We start from the raw sequence: 19,215 nt of genomic DNA, 5'->3' as shown, positions 1-19,215 counted from the left end.
AGAAGAGGAAATATGAGACATTTATCTCCCTCTCATTTGTTCAAAGATATAAAAGTATACTTTGGGGGTATTGGCCAGACTATAAAAGTACAAGTGAGTCTCTCAACCTGTTTTCACTGTTTGACTAAGAATTATGATTATTCATTATAATTTATTATTATTTATTTAGTTGCACTGGGTCAGGTGGGCCATCGGGGAGGAGAGGGTATGGGGGCATTATGAAGAGAAGTCCTTAAAGCGTTCAGAAAAAAAGCAGGAAATGTGAAAACCTACAGTTCTACTGGGTAAACTCCATGCTGACGAAGACCATGTGGTGTGATCGACAGCTCCAGAATAGCTACTACATTGTGGATGGGATTGTTTCTCAACTGCTGCTGATGATCTACACTTAGGTCCTCTTAGTGGCCTAGCTTTTTCAGGAGCTTTCATCTCGCAGTCTTCACCAGCACACGGAGTTATAAGAATAAGTAAAATGAAATGTAGTGGTGATGCCAGCTGATGAAAACTGTCACATGTGGTTAAGAACTAGTAAGTGCACCTTTGGTTATGATGGATGAGCTCTTATTATTATCTAATGATTAGGCTGTTAGTCACTATCACTGTTAGGGAAAGGCACCAATGAGCTCACACAGCTCTCTAGCCATAACTTTGGTCTTTTTTTAACCTTCAATGATTTGTAACGTCATTACTAAAAGCAGTGGACGTCACGCAGCCAGCAGCACGCTCGTGCATGAAACCCCGCCCACTGACGGATGGTTGCCATGACAACACCAAGCTCCACCGTGCTCTGCTCGTCCCAGGACGTCCTGAAATCGGTAAAAACATCGGTAAAAACGTGCTAAATTCCCCTCAGTAATGTTTGTGTGTGACCCATTTGACACGGAATGATCTGTGAAGCTATACTATTAGTAAAGTTATTTAAAATAAGGTTTACAAACGATTCCTAACAGCTAACTTCACGTTATTTGTAAGTTAACCTAAACCTACCCGGAAGGCTTTAGGCCTGTGTATTCATGTATTCTTACTTTATTTTTACCTTTTTTACAAACGTAACTTTCCTTGTGAGTTTTCCTTATCGACTTAGGAAATAGGAAATATGTGTTTTATACGCGATATCCTCAAGTGTTGGAGTTACTGTATCTGTTTAAACTAACTAACACTAGATATTAATTAAGCTAACGTCAATATATTTAGGTGATCATCCGGTAAAGACAACCTAAAGGAAGGGGAAAGTGTCATGTCTGATCTGCTTAAAGAAAAATCCCTAAAAAGAGAAAAGAGGACGGGCAAAGCGCCTTCAGAGGGCAGAGGCAAAGAAACAACTGGCAAGACTAAGGAGTGAGTAATATCCAGCTTTTATCATTGTTGTGGTCAGCTTTATTAATAATACCAAAGTGCCATAGCTTATGATGACTGATGAAAGTATTCCCAATACACTATGTTTGGTTTAGAAGTTGTAGTCAGCTCTTCTTACATTATTACTTATGTGGAGGTCAGTGAACCGCAGGTCACACGTACAGTGGCCCTGTTCACTTCCATCACTCTGATCCTGTGTTTCAGCTCTATAAGTACAGTGTCGTGTATAGATGAACTAGGACACCATGATGACAATGCTCGGATGGCTGTAACAATGGAGAACACCTACCAGCTGGGTGAGATAACGTTCACCTGAGTGCAGCATCGTACACAACTACTACACTGATCCACTGCGACTGTTTGATACAACCGTGTTTGATTTTGATTCTTTAAGAGATTTACCTCATCAAAATATATCGCAGATGTGTCTATTTTGTAGAGACCTCAGTCTCACTACAACCATACACCAAGGCACTGGTTTAAATAAGGACATTTTACAGAAATTGTGTTAAACTACAAAAAGGTTAGCAGATTACTAATTCTTGAGGGAAGTTGAACAAGACCAGAAACATATCAAAGAAGTGGACATTTTTATGCAATATGAATTGATTTTAAAGCGCCATAACTTCCCAAATTTAAATCAATGCATTACAATACTTTTTACTAATTGCATAAGAAGTCAAAGTTATTTACCATGGCGTTGTTGTCTTTGTTTTTTGGACCACAGGACCTTACAAACGCTTCCCTATTCCTGCTGTCACAGACATACTGAAGGATGTACTCACCAGTTACCTCCAAGAGGAGAAATATGAAGTAGAGTGGTCTCAAAAAATGACAAAAACAATATGTGAGGTAAATAAAACTGAAAAAACTAATTCATGGCATGAATACTTTCTGTTCTATCAGTTTCATTATTTGTATTTCCTCTCCTAGGTGATAAGAGCCCGCGTGAAGGACCTCATGATTCCCCGATATAAGATTGTCGTGCTGGTCCACATCGGCCAGCTCACCGGGCAGAGCATGCAAATCAGCAGCCGCTGTCTGTGGGATGCATCTAATGACACCTTCGCCTCTTACTCCTTCAAGAACAGCTCTCTGTTTGGTGTGGCATCTGTCTACGCTGTTTACATTGAGTGAATCATGTAGACATTGGATGGACCCACACAAGATTCACTTTAGTCATACATTTCTCACAGTGAGGAAGAGATTTCTGCTATTGAAGAGTTCTTTATTTTATTGTATATTTTGTCTGAATAAATGATTAAACAAGGAGTGAATTCATGGTGTTTTTTTATTTTTTGCTAGCATGGAAAATTAAATCACATTTTTCTGACAATGCTCTGAAAATGTATATATTTTGAACTAATGAATGACTGTGACAGATCGATGATGACCCGTTGGGATTTCCCCCTCTAGCAGAGCATGGAGAGGTCACTCCTTCGACAGCCTTGTTCGCAGCACTCTGATATTAGTGCCTGGTTTAGGTCCCGCCAGTGACGGTGCATCACTGGCACATCTGTCGTCTTCAGTTTTGGCTCTCTGCTTCCTGCCAAGAGATATTGTTCACCTGGAATCAGGGCTGTCTCTTATTTGGCTTACAGTAAAGTTAAAGTATTAAAGAATTCAAGTGACCACGTTCTCACCATCTCGAAACGTCTCCTCTTCTCCCATCAGTCTCCTCCACCTGGATCCTCCACAGGTGTAGACCACTGCCCGCAGAAATGCCCGGCCACACAGCCTCAGTGTGTTATCCTCTGTCTGTACCTGTGCCACACATAACGTGCACAGCAGCAACGCAAGCAGGATTAGGGATCTCATTTCTGCTGATGTTCTGATGTCTGTATTCAGAAATCCTCTGTTCTGATCGAGCCTTTTATGCAGAGTCTCCACTGATGTCACACACTTTCCAAGGTCTTCCTCAGGTGATTCCTGTGTAAACGGTGTCTGTTATCTTTGGTAACCATCATGTGCTTTTAACAACGGATGTCAATCTGGTCATTTGGGATATGTGTGGGAATCTAGGCCATTGTTATGATCACTGATAACTACATTTTTGTAAATGTTAAAGAGAAAGAATTGCTTTTTTATGTCCCAACTGCAGGGTTTTTATTGCCATGGATTTAGCAAAGTGTTGCCTAATGGATCGCTTGAGATATCTGTCCTACAACAAACTGAGGTGATGGCTCTCTACATAGCAACATAGTGGAGCGTGTGTTCACTATCATGAACATAAATCAATGATTCCAAGAAGAGATAGCTGCATTAACCGGAACATTTGTTGTTATATTGAACTGTGTCACGGAATAGTCATTTCCGGCTGGGTGAGGCATAAGCATAACGAAAATCAAAAACATAGTTTTTATTATGAAGGTATCCTAATTCAAGAAGAGTGTATTCTGGTATAAAAAAGTCAAGCTAATGGAAGTTAACATTTTTGTATTTTGATTAATGAAGTAATTCTTCTTCTCTTCAGTGTAAATGGTATTTTGAACTTGGATCAGTGAGACTTTTTGGCCTATGTCACTTTAAACATTAATATTACATTGTAAAATGGGCTTGTTCTCTATGGCGTTTGGTGGAGGAAAACATTTGTTACATATTTTAGATTGTACTAGTAGTAGTAGTATTAATGTAGACCTACACACTCATCTCACATTTTTGATATTCAAGGTCAAGGTATGAAGGACCAGTAACCACCCAGGGACAAAGCTTTTTTTAGGCAAAACTATGGCATTATGGTCAGAGGCCCCTGAGCGGTAATCCACCCTTCAATTAACCTCTTCAGTGCAGCTGCTTTTGCAGTATAAAAGCACTAATAATTCACTAATTTCACTGAATATATTTAAATTTGTCATTGTTGGAAATGAAGGTCTAATTCATAATAATAAAAAAAGCTGTCAACATCATGTAAACTACCCCAGCCCACTTAGAGCACTAAATATCAGCTAATGACTTTTAGCTTTTTCCCAACTTTATTTATTGTGTGAAATACAGTTTGAACGTTCATAATATGCTAGGTTTGAACTTGTTACATTATATAAAATGTTCACACATGGCTCTCTCTGCCTATCTGGTATCTTAGTAATTATTTTGCCATTTTTATTGTCATTGCATTGAATTTAATTGATTAGATGTAATGAAAAACCTGTATATGTACATGTATCGTTTGATAATAGTTGTTTATGTATATTATATTCCATGAGTACCACAGAAACATCCACGCTTTGGCGGTGCACGACGGAGACACCGAGGCGATGTTAGCAGAGGAGCGTTACTGCGGGTGGGCGGGGCTCTACATCCGGGAACTACCACTGAACCCTGACGTGACCCTGCAGGATTGCAAACATGGCGGAGGTAAGAAAGTGAAATAAATATTAGGAAAAAAAAATATTTTATACCGCAGGATAGTTCGTTCAGTCGAATGTGTATACCGTCTGTGTGCCATAGCTTTAATACACGAATGTAAGAATCCGCTGTTTGCGTGGCTAGATAATGGATATTTCTTGACACAAGCATGTTTAGTAAACTTCGGATTTAGCTAACGTTAGCCGAGCTAGCCCAGACGGAAGGTAGCTGCGGCGTTAGCGACGATACTTGGCGGTTTTGTTTAAGAATACTTAACTATCCTTTTCAGCGTTTTTAATTACACGTGTGGCAGTAGTTTCATGGTTACAGACATTTCGTGTGTTGTTGTTTTTAGCACAAGTTGATGGCTGTTGATGCGAAGCTTAACTTGGACGCGTTAGCTAAATATATAAAGGAGGATTAGCTTGTAATTTGTATTCTGAGTTAGCCAGTGGAGTGAATTAACCCAGTAAGCACTCGCCACTTGCAGCTAACTGGTTGAATGCAGGCGGTAAACGCCACTGTTCACATGATAGTCACAGTCTGGAGATGGAGCCTCAATTCTCCCTCAGGAAGTGGTGACAGTCTTCTTTGTTTCTTTTCTTGTTAAACTGCAGTCAGCTTTTAGGGCACAGGGTCGGGCGCGCTTTTTTCCATTTGCGTTCCCCTGCAGGACTAACTTGAATAAGTGAAACACAGCGGCGAAGCGTTTCCTGTTGTACTCGTAACGAGATATTTGCCTCTGAAGTTGTTCTTTAACTTTATTTATGTTCTTCTTTTCCGTTTTCCAGTCCTCCCTCGGGAATTCGAGCCCAGGTACATACAGTTGGAGCTTTTTTTGTTGTTGTTGTTTGTGTGTTGTGGCATAGGTTTGAAATCCGCTGTCCAAACTATTATAGTATATGTATAATATGTACTGAATTTGATGCTTAAAGGAACTAATTTGGTCAAAATTTAAAGAATGGAAACTACTGGATTGATAGTCTCATACTTTAAGTCCTGTATGATATAAAGTTATTATTATTTTACACAGTAATAAAAAAATATATAATAATAGTTTTATATATATATATATATAATAAGAATATGCACAGGAGAAACATAGTGCAAAAAGTAGAGTGTAAAAGTATAAAAATACAATAAGGATTAATAAAATAAAAATATTAAGATATAATAGAAGTATAAAATATAATGAAAATATATACACTATATGCAGCAGGCAATAAAGGAATATGGTCTGCAAAAAAAACAATATGTATAACAGTGTATAACTAACTGTACATGTACAATTATAACAAGATAAGGGTTGGATGATAAGCTTATATAATACTGTGAAACAATATAAAGTTGTCTACCATCAGAGTTTTAGCCATACTGTTCATATCTGAAGTATCAGTCCCTGTAATTTTTCTGACTGAATTAGGCCAAGTGTGGACAGTGGTGTAAATCAATGAGGAGGATTACTATATATTACTATTATCATGTTAGATTTAAAGGATTTTTGCATCAGTGTGGCTTTGATTTTTGGTAAGCAGTTCCCTGGATGTGCCAAAATTAGACATTCCCATCTGGAAGTTTTATCTGTAAGAGGTTTAATTGAGTTTTGATAAAAATGTACAATAAATAATTATTGCTTTAATTTTTTTGGGTTACTTTTCAAGGAGGTTCGGCAGGTTCCGATGACCATGATTTCGACCCATCAGCAGATATGCTTGTTCATGACTTCGATGACGAACGCACCCTGGAGGAAGAGGAAATGCTGGAGGCATCAGATGAGACCAACGCCAACGAGATTGAAGATCTTGCACGGGTGAGTTTCAGGCTTTGAGCTCATTTCTGGTTTTGTCAGCTCTGTCTGGTAATATACTCAGCATTTTAACAGTCTTCTCAAACAATTTGAGAATAATGGTTCTGACTTTTGAATTTTGTTCTTAACATTTAGATCAAAATGATTTCATTTAGGCATCAAATCTAGGCGTAAGTTTAATTCATTGTACAGTTTAGGAATCATTGTCACTTCACTTTCAACAGGAAGGAGAGATGCCCATTCATGAGCTGCTGAATCTGTATGGTTATGGCGGTGGTTCACCAGCAGATGAGGATGAAGAGGAAGAGGAAGAACCTGAGGAGGAAGAGGATGATGAAGAAGAGGATGAGGAAGAGGACCTAGACAATGATGAAAGCAGTAGAAGCACTGGCGAGTTGAAAAGAAATGAGGTACGTGGGTGTTTGTGATATGGTTTCCATAAACTTAATATGTTTGTGTCTGGTCTTGACTGTAACTTTCGGTGTGTTTTCAGGGTGAGGGTGTTAAGAACTCATCAGGACAGGAAGATGAGGCCCAGGCAACGTCTGAGGGCCGCACACGCTCTGTCAGGTCCCTTGGCACAGCAGAACTTATTCGCCCCCAAAAACTCAAGTACTTTGAAAGTATGAATCATCTTACCTCATTTTCTTTCTCTTCTTTCTGCTTGCTGCAACTAAATTGTATGTGCTGATGTCTGTATGAGAAAATACTGCAGATATTCTATTGGGATTTATTGTTCATTCGTTGTGTCTAAGGTAATAATGATGCAGAGGAGGAGTCGGATGAAGATGAGGACTATGTTCCATCTGAGGACTGGAAGAAGGTAACTTCATTTTTCAGTGTCAGACACTTGTCCTCTTACATTGCAGTGGGATTTAAACCACACTGCTAAAAACATTTATCAGAACAAAGAGGGCATGGTTTGTTTAAAATGCTAAACATCTGGATCAGTAGAATTTAAAGACTGCCTGCTAAATATCTCAGGATCTGGAGCATGTGTGGTGTCAGTTGACGTTTGTCTAATCCTTTTAGACTTTTAGAAATACACAGCTAATAAAGTCAGCTGTCACTATGATGGATGTATGGCTTCAGAAATACTCTGTGCCCACTGCACATATGCTACACTGACCTTCTCAAACAGAGTTATGGTTTCATGGTGTAAGGACAAGTATCAAAGATGAAATTAAACCCTTGTCTGTTTTCTGTGATGCAAGCAGGATTTATGTGTTATGAGTCTAAACTGTGTGTGTGTGTGTTCCCAACAGGAAATCATGGTGGGCTCCATGTATCAAGCAGAAACTCCTGTTGGCCTGTGTAAATATAAAGACAATGAAAAAGGTAAGCTGGCTGTTTGTTGTCTCACTGTAAACATTAATATATTTAAGTTATAACACAGTGTGTCCTTTCTGGGTCCAAAAGAACTGAAGATGGTACAGTAGACAAAAGGTTAATGTGTTTTTCTATGAATTTGTCCTGTAGTTTATGAAAATGATGACCAGTTGTTGTGGAACCCGGAGTGTCTTCCTGAAGGCAAAGTGGTGGAGTTCTTGACGGAGGCGTCAAGGCGGACGGGAGAGGAGAAGGGTGTGGATGCCATCCCAGAGGGATCACATATCAAAGATAATGAACAGGTGAAAGCAATATATTAATACCTGTACTGAAAGATAAGACTGACCAAAACAAACAGAAAATGGATTCTACTATTGTCTGTGGAGCCAAATCCTGATATATCTTATTTCTCTGTGTTATAGATTGTTGTCCAATAACCCTTTAAAAATAAAAATCAGTGCGCCACGCTGTGACAATGGCGGACATGTTCATTCATTACAATGAAGTTAGCCACTTTAATTTACTTTGAGTCACCAAATGTGTATCAATCTGTGGCTGAAATGCATTATTTAAGCCTGTTATAGTAAGTACTGAGCCTTTTAAAAATGAACAGTATGTTTTAGAGCCACTTTTAATAGAAAGGAATGGGCTTGGACAGGGCTTCTCCAAGGAGTACAAAGAAATTCAGAAACAGTAAAAATGTCCCTGGGACAGGGTATGGAGGTTGAGATGTGTTGAGAGATGGACTCATATGTTGGTATTTTCATGGGTTTGTTGACAATAAGAAAAATGTTGAATAACACCTAGGGTTGTGCCGATGGATGACCGACATCACGATGGAGAGCCACCATCGTGATGCTACGTCCCCCACCCGGGGGGAGGGGGGGGGGTATGACCCCCTCAGATTCATAGTGAACACCCCACTGTCCTAATAAGGTGACAAACATCGCCGGTAAAACGGAGGAATTAATGTTCGTTAGTTAGTACTAACTTACATAGCAGCGCACATTGAGAGCCGGCGTTTTGTTGTGCTACGACTAATGGTGCTTCCAGTTGTGCACGAATGTCGGAATTTCGAGCTCCAAGTCAGAATTTTAATCGAACCCCCCGTGAAGTGGATTCCCAATCGGAAGTCGGATTAATCTCACCAGCCATGACATAGAATTTCATGCTATTGTACTCACTTAAACATAGTTACATGTTTTGTTGTAGTTTGTTGAGCTGGGAAGCGATGGGAGCACTAACTTTCGGGGTTACGTTGGCTCCAAGTCAAGTTCCAACTTTCAGTGTAAATTGACACACCATAAGGCAGACTCCCACTCCTACAGGGTCCTAAATGAGGAACTGGTAGCTGCGCCTGTGCCTGTTGCAGGTGATCAGACGACCATTGTCTACTATGACAGAGCCGGGTGGCCTAGTAAAATAAAAAGTGCTTACCCCCCCACGACGATTTCATCGTCCATCACGATGTTTTACTGTAAACATCGTCCACTGCCAATTTAGGGGACATCGTCCAACCCTAATAACACCATAATTATGCTTTAAATCAAATGAGTGGTGATCATGCTGTATTACATTTGAGTAAACTTGTTTGATCATGTGTTTCCCTGTAGGCATTATATGAACTGGTGAAATGTGACTTTGATACAGAAGAAGCTTTAAGAAGACTTAGGTTTAATGTAAAAGCAGCCAGAGGTAAGTAGACAGTGAAGTCCTGCATTATATTTACCTTCAGTTGTCTCTGATGCAACATGTTTGGGGTCAAATGGCTCTTGACTTGTCTTCTCTCTTTAACAGAGGAGCTTTCTGTCTGGACTGAAGAGGAATGTAGAAATTTTGAACAAGGACTAAAAGCTTATGGCAAAGACTTTCATTTAATACAGGCCAACAAGGTAAGAGAAGTGTTTCAAAGCCACAGTAATTAACCATTTCTAATTCATATGTCATGACCATATATTGTTAATGTCAAAATGATTTTAATACTCATGACATGGATTTGAATTGTATGTTGTTGTGTTTGTTATGTGGCTGTTGGATGCACATGGTTGGAATCTGCTACATTTCAACCTTGTTGCATTTTGAGACAAATCAAATTTTTTTAATTTGTACAGTGTTAAAGTGTCTGTAGATGATATGACTTTTGTCAGTCCCATGCAATAATTTGATTTGTCTCTTCTGTGAAATTGCAATGAATCAATCTCTTCAGACGATGGTAATAATGGCTATTTCATGTCTGCTGAATTAAATCTTTCAGGTGAGAACTAGGTCTGTAGGAGAATGTGTGGCCTTTTATTACATGTGGAAGAAGTCTGAGCGTTATGATTTCTTTGCACAGCAAACCAGACTTGGGAAAAGGAAATACAACCTTCACCCTGGTGTCACGTAAGTTAAAGATTATTGTTCAAGTAATTGTACATTTCTGTTTCAGGTTTATGTGTTTGGTTATGTCTGTTGTTTCTAATGTTTCATGATTCACAATTATTGATGTAAACATTTTGTTTTTGTGTTAAGTGGCGCTCTTTTTGCATCAAGTTTTGTTCAAAGTGAGTTTCCCTTTTTAGAAAACAAAAGGTGATAACATATCTCAGTAGCATTGCAGTGGATTTTAAGGTGGTGGATGGAGTTACATTCAGAATACATGATAATAATGTGGCAGGATCATATATATATATATATTAGATAGGGTACTGTGGTACTTTTACGTGAGTTTATTGTTGTTTGTGTAGAATCTGAGATGATCTACTCCTGTGGAGGTATCCCGTGTATTTTTAGGTCTCAAAAAAACAAACGTATGCATGTTTAGTGCAACAAGAAGCTTGTATAAAACACTACAATTCAATGCACAGTATTACATGCTAACTAGAACCCACTTGCCGTCACTGTTGCAAAGAAACGACAGACCAGACTACCTACACTTAGGTAGTATTTCATATCAAGAGGTGAGGTTGTGTGTAACGGAGTGTGTGCTGCTGTGTGTCATCAGAGACTACATGGACAGATTACTGGACGAGACAGAGAGCGCGACATCCAGCCGAGCGGCGTCACCTCCTCCCACCACCTCCAGCAGCAGCGCCAGCCATTCGGAGAGGGAAGACAGCAGCAGTCAAAACGGTGAGCTGGTGAACCGAGTGTACTTGTATGAGTGCACACACAAACCGTTATTAAAGATTTCAAATTATTAAACTTATCTTTTTGTATCGTTTCATTTTCACATAGTAAACATCACGTCTGCGTGGATCACCCAAAATTTATGATGACATGGAAATGTTTGTTGATGACTCAGAGGAGCGAATAAGTTATTTAAAAAAAAAGTACATACTGCTAATGGTATCTAGCTGTCAGTTTAGTTTTGATTTTGTTTTCCCAAGTTTTCAGATATATGTGTTAGGTTTCTGCCTCCACCCCATTACAGAGGGAATTAATTTAACTTTTGGTGTACCTAGCATTGGCAAAATGTCAGCAACAATATCTCTTTTCATAATATCCCACAATGTCAACAGTTTTAATGGATTTCTTAGGTAGAAAGTAGTTCCACTGAACACAGCAAGCACCACAGATAAAATCCTTTTCACCTCTATTGTATTCTGAGAGACAATAATTCTATTAGTTAGCTCAGTCGGTAGAGCTGGCGACCCATAAACGCAGCGGCCCGGGTTCGAGTCCGACCTTCGGCCCTTTGCTGCATGTCGTCCCCTCTCTCTGCCCCCCCTTCCCTGTCTCTCTCCAGCCATCTCTGTCAAATAAAGGCATAAAGGCCGAAAAAAAATAATACTTTAAAAATATTCCTAACTGTGGTGGATGGTGCCACAACTATAATGACAGTAGCCAGCGATATTGTTGGGATCACTTTCAGATGAACAACTTATTAAACACTTCTATAAGGCTGCAAAACACTTAAAAAAGTCTTTGACGCTGATGGGCTCTCTGAAGTTCATTTGGTCTTTGACGATCGCCAGACTCTCATGAAAGCATGAATAAAACTCCTACCTGCTCTCATCTTTGAAGAACTTTGTGGACTCCTATTCTTCTGTTATTGTTTTGTTCCAGTATTAACAGCCATAAATATATATTTTCCTATTAAGCTGCTGACACATTATCGGTCATTGGTGTGAATACTTGCCTCGTTATAGTTATTGTTTTTGGTGTGGATGACATTTGGTAAATTAAATCTCCAAAAATGTGCACGGCTAGATAACGCTACAGTTTTTATAGTCTGGGCGATTCTCAAACCACTCATTTTTCATTGTTATGTGACAGGTATTGCAAGCCACAACTCAAGCCACCCGGTGGATGGCACTCATTTGCCCCCAGTGAATCAAGTCAAACCTGAGTCAGTTCAGTCCAATGGTCCCTCCCATCCGGTAGTGGAAGCTCCTATTCCCATTTCGGACAACAACTCCAACGGCTGCAGCGAACCCAGTGCGCCCAGCCACGACCGAAATGGTTCTCTGGAGCCTCCGCTGGACCACAGAGACACAGCAACAGCACATGAAAGGCCGGCCAAGAGATGCAGGACGGAGGCCGAACCATTGGGCCAAAGTGAGGTTGAACCATCCAGAGCACAGGAGAACTGAAGCATCCAGAGCTTGTGATGTTGACTAAGAGACGCTCAGTTGGGGTGAAAAAATTGGCCCCACTTCCCAGCTTATGGGCAGAGGTAAGGGGTGATGAGCCAGGTGAACCCCTCTTGGCCCATGAGCGCAGTGTCTCCTGAGAGCAAAGACTCACTCTTTAACAAGGTCAAAGGTCACTGAAAGTCACACCTTGAATAACACAGCCAACCAAACTGCAGCTAGTCCTCTAGGAGGGGCAGTGGGCCCCCCGTGTCCCCGTCCCTCCATCCCATCCATGTACGGACTGCCTGCAAAGCTCATCCCAAAGTACCACAGCTCCATCGTGTCCTACAAAACATCTTCTACTCATCGTCTTTATTCCCTCTTTGGAGACTGACTGACAAAATTTTGCCAAGAATTTCCTTTTTCTATTTGTACTCAAAGAAAATAAATCACCCGTGATATTTTTTTACACAAGAGATATTTATATTTTTTAACAAAAGAAAACTATGATGGGTAATTGCTGTTCAAGCTATTTGAACGTTTGATGAAACGTGACATGTTTTAACCGATTACGTGCTTAAGTTGTCAACAAGTAGGCAAACACAAGATGAGTAAGGCTGGTGCTGTCGCCGGCCATCTTAAGTTGCACTTTGTATGTTTCTCATCTTTATTGATAAGGAGTGGTGTCGAAACCCAGCAGAAATACATTTTCACTCCTTCACTTCTGAACCCGCTCTATCATGGCTGTTTGTTTGGTTATGATAAATAAACCAGTGGGTTAGTCCCCCTGCAGGTTTGTTTGTGTAAAGCAGCTGACATCAGTGATGTCCTGTATTATAACTCATCATGTAGAAGATCGCTGTATTTTTGGATTCTCATGGTCAGTGCTTTGCTCAACGCTTTGTTTTTACTAGACAGAATGTCCGTGATTTTTAATGTAAAGTTTGTATAGATTTCTTACCTTGAGCAGTTGGTACATTTTTTATAACTGTCTGTCCATCTTTGTATTTTCTGGTCTTCCTTGTAGGCTGTGCTTTTTGTTGAGATGGATGTTAATAAAAAAAGTAGCCATTCCTTTTTCCCTCTCTGTTCAGCAGCACTTCCCATTCCTGAGTGATCCTGCTCAATCTGAAATGTTTTTCATCTTTTGTGCGTATAAAAAAAAGCCACACATTGTGGTCGAGTGTGCTGCTTGCCTTCGGTTTAAAACCTCTGCTGACTCCAAGTGCTTAGTTCCAACCACTATTTACTGTCTCTTCAGTAAGTGGCTACAGAGCCGTGGATTTCCAGCTGTCTAACAGAACAGGTTGACGTGGGCTTGTGAGCTGGAAGACCTTCATTTGTTTTGGTACACAGTAGCTGTTCAGCTTAATGCTTAAGTGTTTTACTTTGTACTCCAGCTTTGAACTTACATTCACAAATTTAAAGATAAGTTTGTCTCAGATAATGTTGATCCATGTAGTCTTTTCTTTCCCTTTGTTGACCATTTGTTTTTGTTTTTTTTCTCTGTAAATGACGACATGAATAAAGTGTATTCCAAGACTGGCTATGAATGGAATTACATTGGCTATATTTAATAAATGTATTAATGAGTCTGAGTTGTTGTATTTTGAGTTTTTAAACTGCGGAGTTGGAAAGCAAAAACACAACACTTGATTCAAAGATAGGTTTTATTTAATTTTTTGTCTTTTTAAATACAATATTCACAAGCCATATGTATGTTAAAATGATTCTTTTCCTCACCTGCTATGAAACAACCCCTTCCTAATGAGACTAGACATTACAGTGTTTTGTCTGGACAACACCCAAGTTCAGCTAAGCTTCATTTCAACTGAAAGTAGTTTCACACAAAGGAGATTTTGTCAACATTTTCTAACAATAATTTGTGTTAGAAAAGAATCAATTAAAAGCTAGTGTAGAGAAAAGGGAATGGTCACAGTGATAACAACTCTGGCATGTGAATATTGTATTAAAACAGAATTGAGAAAACACCCAAATCCTTAGATTTGATTGATTTGTTGAATATAAAAATACTTATTACTTTACATTTAATCAGTAAAATACAGTTATAAAAAAATTAAGGCACCTTTCTTAATTATAGATACAAAAGTTGATAACAGTGTCTCATGTTAAAACACTAAACAGCATGGTTTAAAACAGCATGTCTCCACATACAGTACAAAGACAACATGAAGTGTGTTGCAGACGTACGTAGTTCTTCAGCGTCGGCTCAGGGCTCCGTGGTTTACGCCTTTTCTGTTAAATTTGATCCAAAACATTTCAGAAACCTGCAGCTGTGCATATATTACAGCTTGTTCCAAACTAATGACAAACACAGGTAAAACAAAACCTGATGTAACACTTTAAGAGAGGTTTCGATTCCCATTCTTTGAATTGTTCTTACTTGTTTGCTCCTGTGTGAAGGTGATGTAGGAATACACCAGGCTCCCAGCAATGCTGTGGGAAACAAAAAATCTGTTGAAAACACCAGCTCCACAACAGCTAAATGTAAACAGTGTGTGTGTGTTACCTGATGTTTAGACCTATGAAGTTAGTCCAGGTGAATATGTAGTCTCCACCAAACACCATTCCAATGTAGGTCACAAGGATATTCTGCAGGAATCAGTCAGTGTCACTGCACACATCTGCATTCATGAATCTCAGCAGCCCACAGAAGGCAAGACCAGCGTGTAATGACTTACCTTAATGCAGCCTATGATGGAGGTGGTGAGTGCGGAGTTGTACTGCGTGCACAGCATGATGGAGTACATTAAAATGAAGCTGTACGACACATTGAAGAGGAATTAGACAAGAGCAGCGATGTGGGATATGACCTATTAACCAATGATGGATCTAGAGTTTACCCCATGACGCAGGAGAGCACAAACTGCACAACAAACAGCTGATCGGTCCATCCATTATACTCCAACGCCTGCACGCAAACACACACACACACACAGAGGAGATTCTCAGCCCTAACTTCAGTTGTTGGACACTAAACTATAAATACCAATTTGTGTTAAAACAACTTACCGTTTGTAAGTCCCCTGAGTAGTATGCGTATGCCATGGTGGGGACAATCATGATTAAAGCATTGTAGTAGAGGAGCCCATATTTGCCCAGCTCCTGTGGGAACAGCAGTATATATTATTATCCTTTAGGAATGATGCAGCAGCGGTGAGGTAGTGTGATCAGCAACTCCGCTCACCTTGGAATCAAGTTTCTGCTTCACATACGCCCCGCTGGCCGCTGTCAGAACATTGTTGACCATTACGAACACATATCCTTCAAGGTCAAAAGCTAAATCAGTGCTACGAAAAAAACAAAGAAAAAACAGTGAGAGTGAGATGCATGTTCACACCTTCTGCCTGTGAACCGGATCATAAAGTATGTGGGTGTGTGGCCGTCTCACCTGGCGGCAATAAAAGCACCAAAGATCATAGTAAACACTGTGGTTTTAACCAACGTAGAGTACGTCTTTCTGTGAGGAAAGGAAATGGGTTTGCGGTTGTTAAAATCATTCATTTGCAGGTACAAGAACATTCTTGTTAAATGTTGCCATGGAAACATGAAGCTTAACTTACTTCAGCAAGAGTCCCTCAAACACCATGGTAAGAAAAATACTGAACCTCCTCAAAACTGTAAACATGGGCAAACTAGGAGAAAGGAAAACATGGTATATATTGTGGTTCCATATTAAACAAAAGATATTTCATTGAATATAATAATACGACAATTAATAGATAACAAGCTCTAACTTAAGCCGCTGTGTCCCGAACAGCCCTGATACTTGATTCCCGACATACAGCAGAGGCAGTGGAAACATCTGGAAAGACACACAAAGAGGCAGTAGTTTTGTTTTTTAATGACATTCTTCTCATCATCGCGTGTTTGAGTCCGAGAGAGAGAAAGACTTCAGATTCTCACCTTGCGCGGTATACTCAGATCCATATCTGGAAACGAGATCACACCCAACATTTTCCCCATCCTCAGAACTACGATTGTAGCCAGCATCTGCAGAGTTATTGAAGCAAAGACTCAGTATGTCGGGCTCTGTGTAGGTGAACAGGAAGGATCTGTGACTCAACTTAATACAAAACTTACTTGGCCGATTCCGACGCATGTTGACGATGGAAATCTGAAATATAATATAAAATACTCAACATTAGCTGCATGTCAGCCTCTGGTTTACTTCCCTCAAGTTTCAGCTAACTGTGGAGGAGGAGACATTCTGCAGTAACACGTGTACACAACATGATATTTCTCAGTTTTTAGGCCAAAAAATAAATAATAATTTTGCATATTTTCTACCATTAAGTGACTTAAAAGTACATTTACTAATTGACTGTACTTAAGTACAAGTTTAACTGAGGTACTTGTGCTTTACTTGAGTACTTTCACAGATTCTACTCGTCTACATATCAGGGGTAAATATTGTGCTCCACTACATTTATAGTGTACAGTAATGCATTGCTATACAGTGAATTAGAATGAGCTCCACCTCGACCTCCTGCAACATTAAAGAACTGCTTACACATTGTTGCACAGTGTAGTTCAGTAATGAAAATAATGCAACTTTGTGATATCTATGGCTGTATGATACGGTAAAAACATCATATTGTGATTATGTTATGATTCATGACTAGTGTGGAAATTCTGGTTTTTGTATCAAAAATGTAATTTACACATAAAAAGGTATATAAATCGTGATGGTGATGTGACATTTGTTGTGGTCTGCACCAAACAAACATGTTTTCTTAAATCTGTAGAACAAGATTAGAAGGGAAAGGGCATTTGAGAACTACAGTACTTCATTATAATGATGTTTTGTCACATTTTACCCTGGCAGCTTCTGTGATTTGGATACTGCACTTGGCAATATTGCAAATATTTCCATGAATTGTGCAGCCCTTTATAAAACACTATACAACACTGACAATGATCATAAATATATTAACTTCTGATCATTTAAACCTTTTGCAGATTCCAGCCAGAAGAGACAGTGAGATAATAGTAAATGGTAAAACTCACTCTAACAGTAGCACAACAGAGCACTCATAAGGTCAGTGACTTCATGTTAGCTGCACAGCAATATCCATCAAGCCATTAGCCAACATTGGTTTACAGTTTTTTTTTCTAATTCTTTCTTTTAACTCTTAATTTGTAACTAATAACACTTTTAAATGAGTACGTGTACGTTGTGGGACTGATACTTTTTAATGAAGTAAAGAGTATGACTATATGGACATATGCCTGCAGTGTGTCAGTGGTCCTGGCTGCTGTCCCGCCATTAAACGGACACCTCTCTATCCCGCTGTGGTTGCTGATGTTCGGCCGGTCAGTGTCCGTCCCTCCGCTTCCTGTAACAGTTGCCTGCACTTTGCACCTTTACCTGTAGCTGGTCAGGACGCTTTTGTTGACGACAACGATGAGGAACGAGCTGACGCCGTAAAGTCCCGCGGACAGCAGTTTCACGAGCACCGTGGAGCTGTCACCGGATGCGGCTCTTGCGCTGTTGGAGGAGGCTCCTTCAGGTGACAGCTGTCTGTCCCCGAGCTCGTGTCTGCGTCTATGAAGCGCTGCCATCGTTTACGTAATCAGTACCGATGAAGTTCCAACGGAAGCCGACGAGCCCTTGTGCACATGCGTACAACAATCTATCCTCACGGAAGTAGAAAGAAGTGAAACATCTGGATACTTTAACATTGAGGAGTATCTAGCACTTAACCTATAATTATTTAACACTTACTCACGTAGAGCTACATATAACACAGACCGAGTATAACCTCATTAAAGTGAGAATACCCTTACTCCTAATGTGACAATAGTAATGTCTGTTTTAAATTATACTTGACATATAAAAGCAACTTAATAGAGTAATACTTATTTATGTCACACATTATCAGGTTGACGTTCAAAACAGTTAATTAGGTCTAAGATACAGAACTGACAAAACAATTTTAAGCCAAAAATTTAGTTACATTTAAATTAGGTTACATTTACACACACTGCACAATATACACAAATTACTAAACTATCTGTGTTGGTTGGACTCGAAAGTTGCCACTTTATTAACTACAGCAAACTAAAACTAGTGAGTTGAATGCAGTAGCCCGATGCATGAAACAACATAAATCCTACCTTCATTAAGTGTATGTTCAGTTTCTAGTGAAACTGTTTAGGGAGACGTTGGCTCGACTTTATGGTCATTTTAGAGGACACGTTTGTGCTGCTGTTGAGCTTAAGTCACTCCATCAAATCAATTTCTATAAATAAGGCTGAATATTAAGAGAGATTACTTCTTAGTACAATTTAAACAAGTATCTCAACTACAACCTCAACATTAGAACCTCCATGAAAGGCAGGATTTATTGCAGGGCTGCTGTAGTATCCAACTGCATTGGTTTTTGCTAGTTGTACCACATAAACTGGCAACTAAGTGTATATCAAACCCTTCTGGGCTGTTTACATCCCTCCCAAGTATATTATGTGGCATTAACTTGGAATAGTGTAGTACTGAAATTACCACAGCTTCATTACGCTTCAAGCAATTAAGTCCACAGCACGTTTGTTTACACCTTTAAAATCACAGTACTGATTTTAAACAACCCAACAGCCACTGGCAGAATACATGTAACACCTCTAAAGCAATTTATTAGAACAGGGATGTTTGCAGAGAAAGTTTCACTGTCATGTGGCTCAAACAGTCGTACAAGAAAACTGCTCCAGCCATCTGTATCAGTGCATCACCAGCAAGTCTTTGCAGAGCACAGCATGTAAAGCTTTAAAATTCACTCCATCGTGTTCATAACCCCCCCCCCC

The 19,215-nt window shown here is 39.6% G+C and overlaps 3 protein-coding genes across 5 annotated transcripts; 2 read left to right on the top strand and 1 right to left on the bottom strand.

The window, feature by feature from the left end:
- Positions 1 to 754: 754 nt before the first annotated feature.
- Positions 755 to 2,622, top strand: tctex1d1 (Tctex1 domain containing 1). 2 transcript variants are annotated; one of them, XM_035671138.1, is made up of 5 exons: positions 755 to 815; positions 1,195 to 1,338; positions 1,561 to 1,652; positions 2,084 to 2,208; positions 2,290 to 2,622. In XM_035671138.1, the coding sequence occupies exons 2-5, from the start codon at positions 1,238 to 1,240 to the stop codon at positions 2,491 to 2,493; spliced, it is 522 nt and encodes a 173-aa protein (XP_035527031.1). In that variant the 5' UTR covers positions 755 to 815; positions 1,195 to 1,237; the 3' UTR covers positions 2,494 to 2,622. The 2 variants fall into 2 exon arrangements, with proteins under 2 accessions (XP_035527031.1, XP_035527032.1); XM_035671139.1 differs by having other exon boundaries at positions 758 to 827.
- Positions 2,623 to 4,640: 2,018 nt separating this feature from the next.
- mier1b (mesoderm induction early response 1b, transcriptional regulator) lies at positions 4,641 to 13,987 on the top strand. Of its 2 annotated transcripts, none has more exons than XM_035670793.1 (13): positions 4,641 to 4,710; positions 5,493 to 5,517; positions 6,363 to 6,511; positions 6,733 to 6,918; positions 7,002 to 7,131; positions 7,264 to 7,331; positions 7,774 to 7,846; positions 7,988 to 8,139; positions 9,451 to 9,532; positions 9,635 to 9,729; positions 10,173 to 10,219; positions 10,821 to 10,948; positions 12,095 to 13,987. In XM_035670793.1, the coding sequence occupies exons 1-13, from the start codon at positions 4,702 to 4,704 to the stop codon at positions 12,409 to 12,411; spliced, it is 1,461 nt and encodes a 486-aa protein (XP_035526686.1). In that variant the 5' UTR covers positions 4,641 to 4,701; the 3' UTR covers positions 12,412 to 13,987. The 2 variants fall into 2 exon arrangements, with proteins under 2 accessions (XP_035526686.1, XP_035526685.1); XM_035670792.1 differs by having other exon boundaries at positions 10,092 to 10,219.
- A 70-nt stretch (positions 13,988 to 14,057) lies between these two features.
- On the bottom strand, positions 14,058 to 17,995 carry LOC118334739 (UDP-N-acetylglucosamine/UDP-glucose/GDP-mannose transporter-like). Its single transcript, XM_035670794.1, has 13 exons — positions 17,786 to 17,995; positions 16,498 to 16,531; positions 16,321 to 16,407; positions 16,152 to 16,219; positions 15,978 to 16,049; positions 15,806 to 15,874; positions 15,602 to 15,704; positions 15,427 to 15,519; positions 15,258 to 15,325; positions 15,096 to 15,174; positions 14,924 to 15,006; positions 14,798 to 14,850; positions 14,058 to 14,649 (listed from the first exon to the last, which is right to left on the bottom strand). Exons 1-13 carry the CDS (start codon positions 17,977 to 17,979, stop codon positions 14,639 to 14,641), a joined length of 1,014 nt encoding a protein of 337 aa, XP_035526687.1. The 5' UTR covers positions 17,980 to 17,995; the 3' UTR covers positions 14,058 to 14,638.
- Positions 17,996 to 19,215: the final 1,220 nt, after the last annotated feature.

The sequence above is a fragment of the Morone saxatilis genome, unplaced genomic scaffold, assembly GCF_004916995.1.
Source record: "Morone saxatilis isolate NCDOM2014 unplaced genomic scaffold, NCSU_SB_2.0 Contig23, whole genome shotgun sequence".
Taxonomy (NCBI): Eukaryota; Metazoa; Chordata; class Actinopteri; family Moronidae; genus Morone; species Morone saxatilis.
This window is presented reverse-complemented; position numbering and strand designations above follow the sequence as displayed.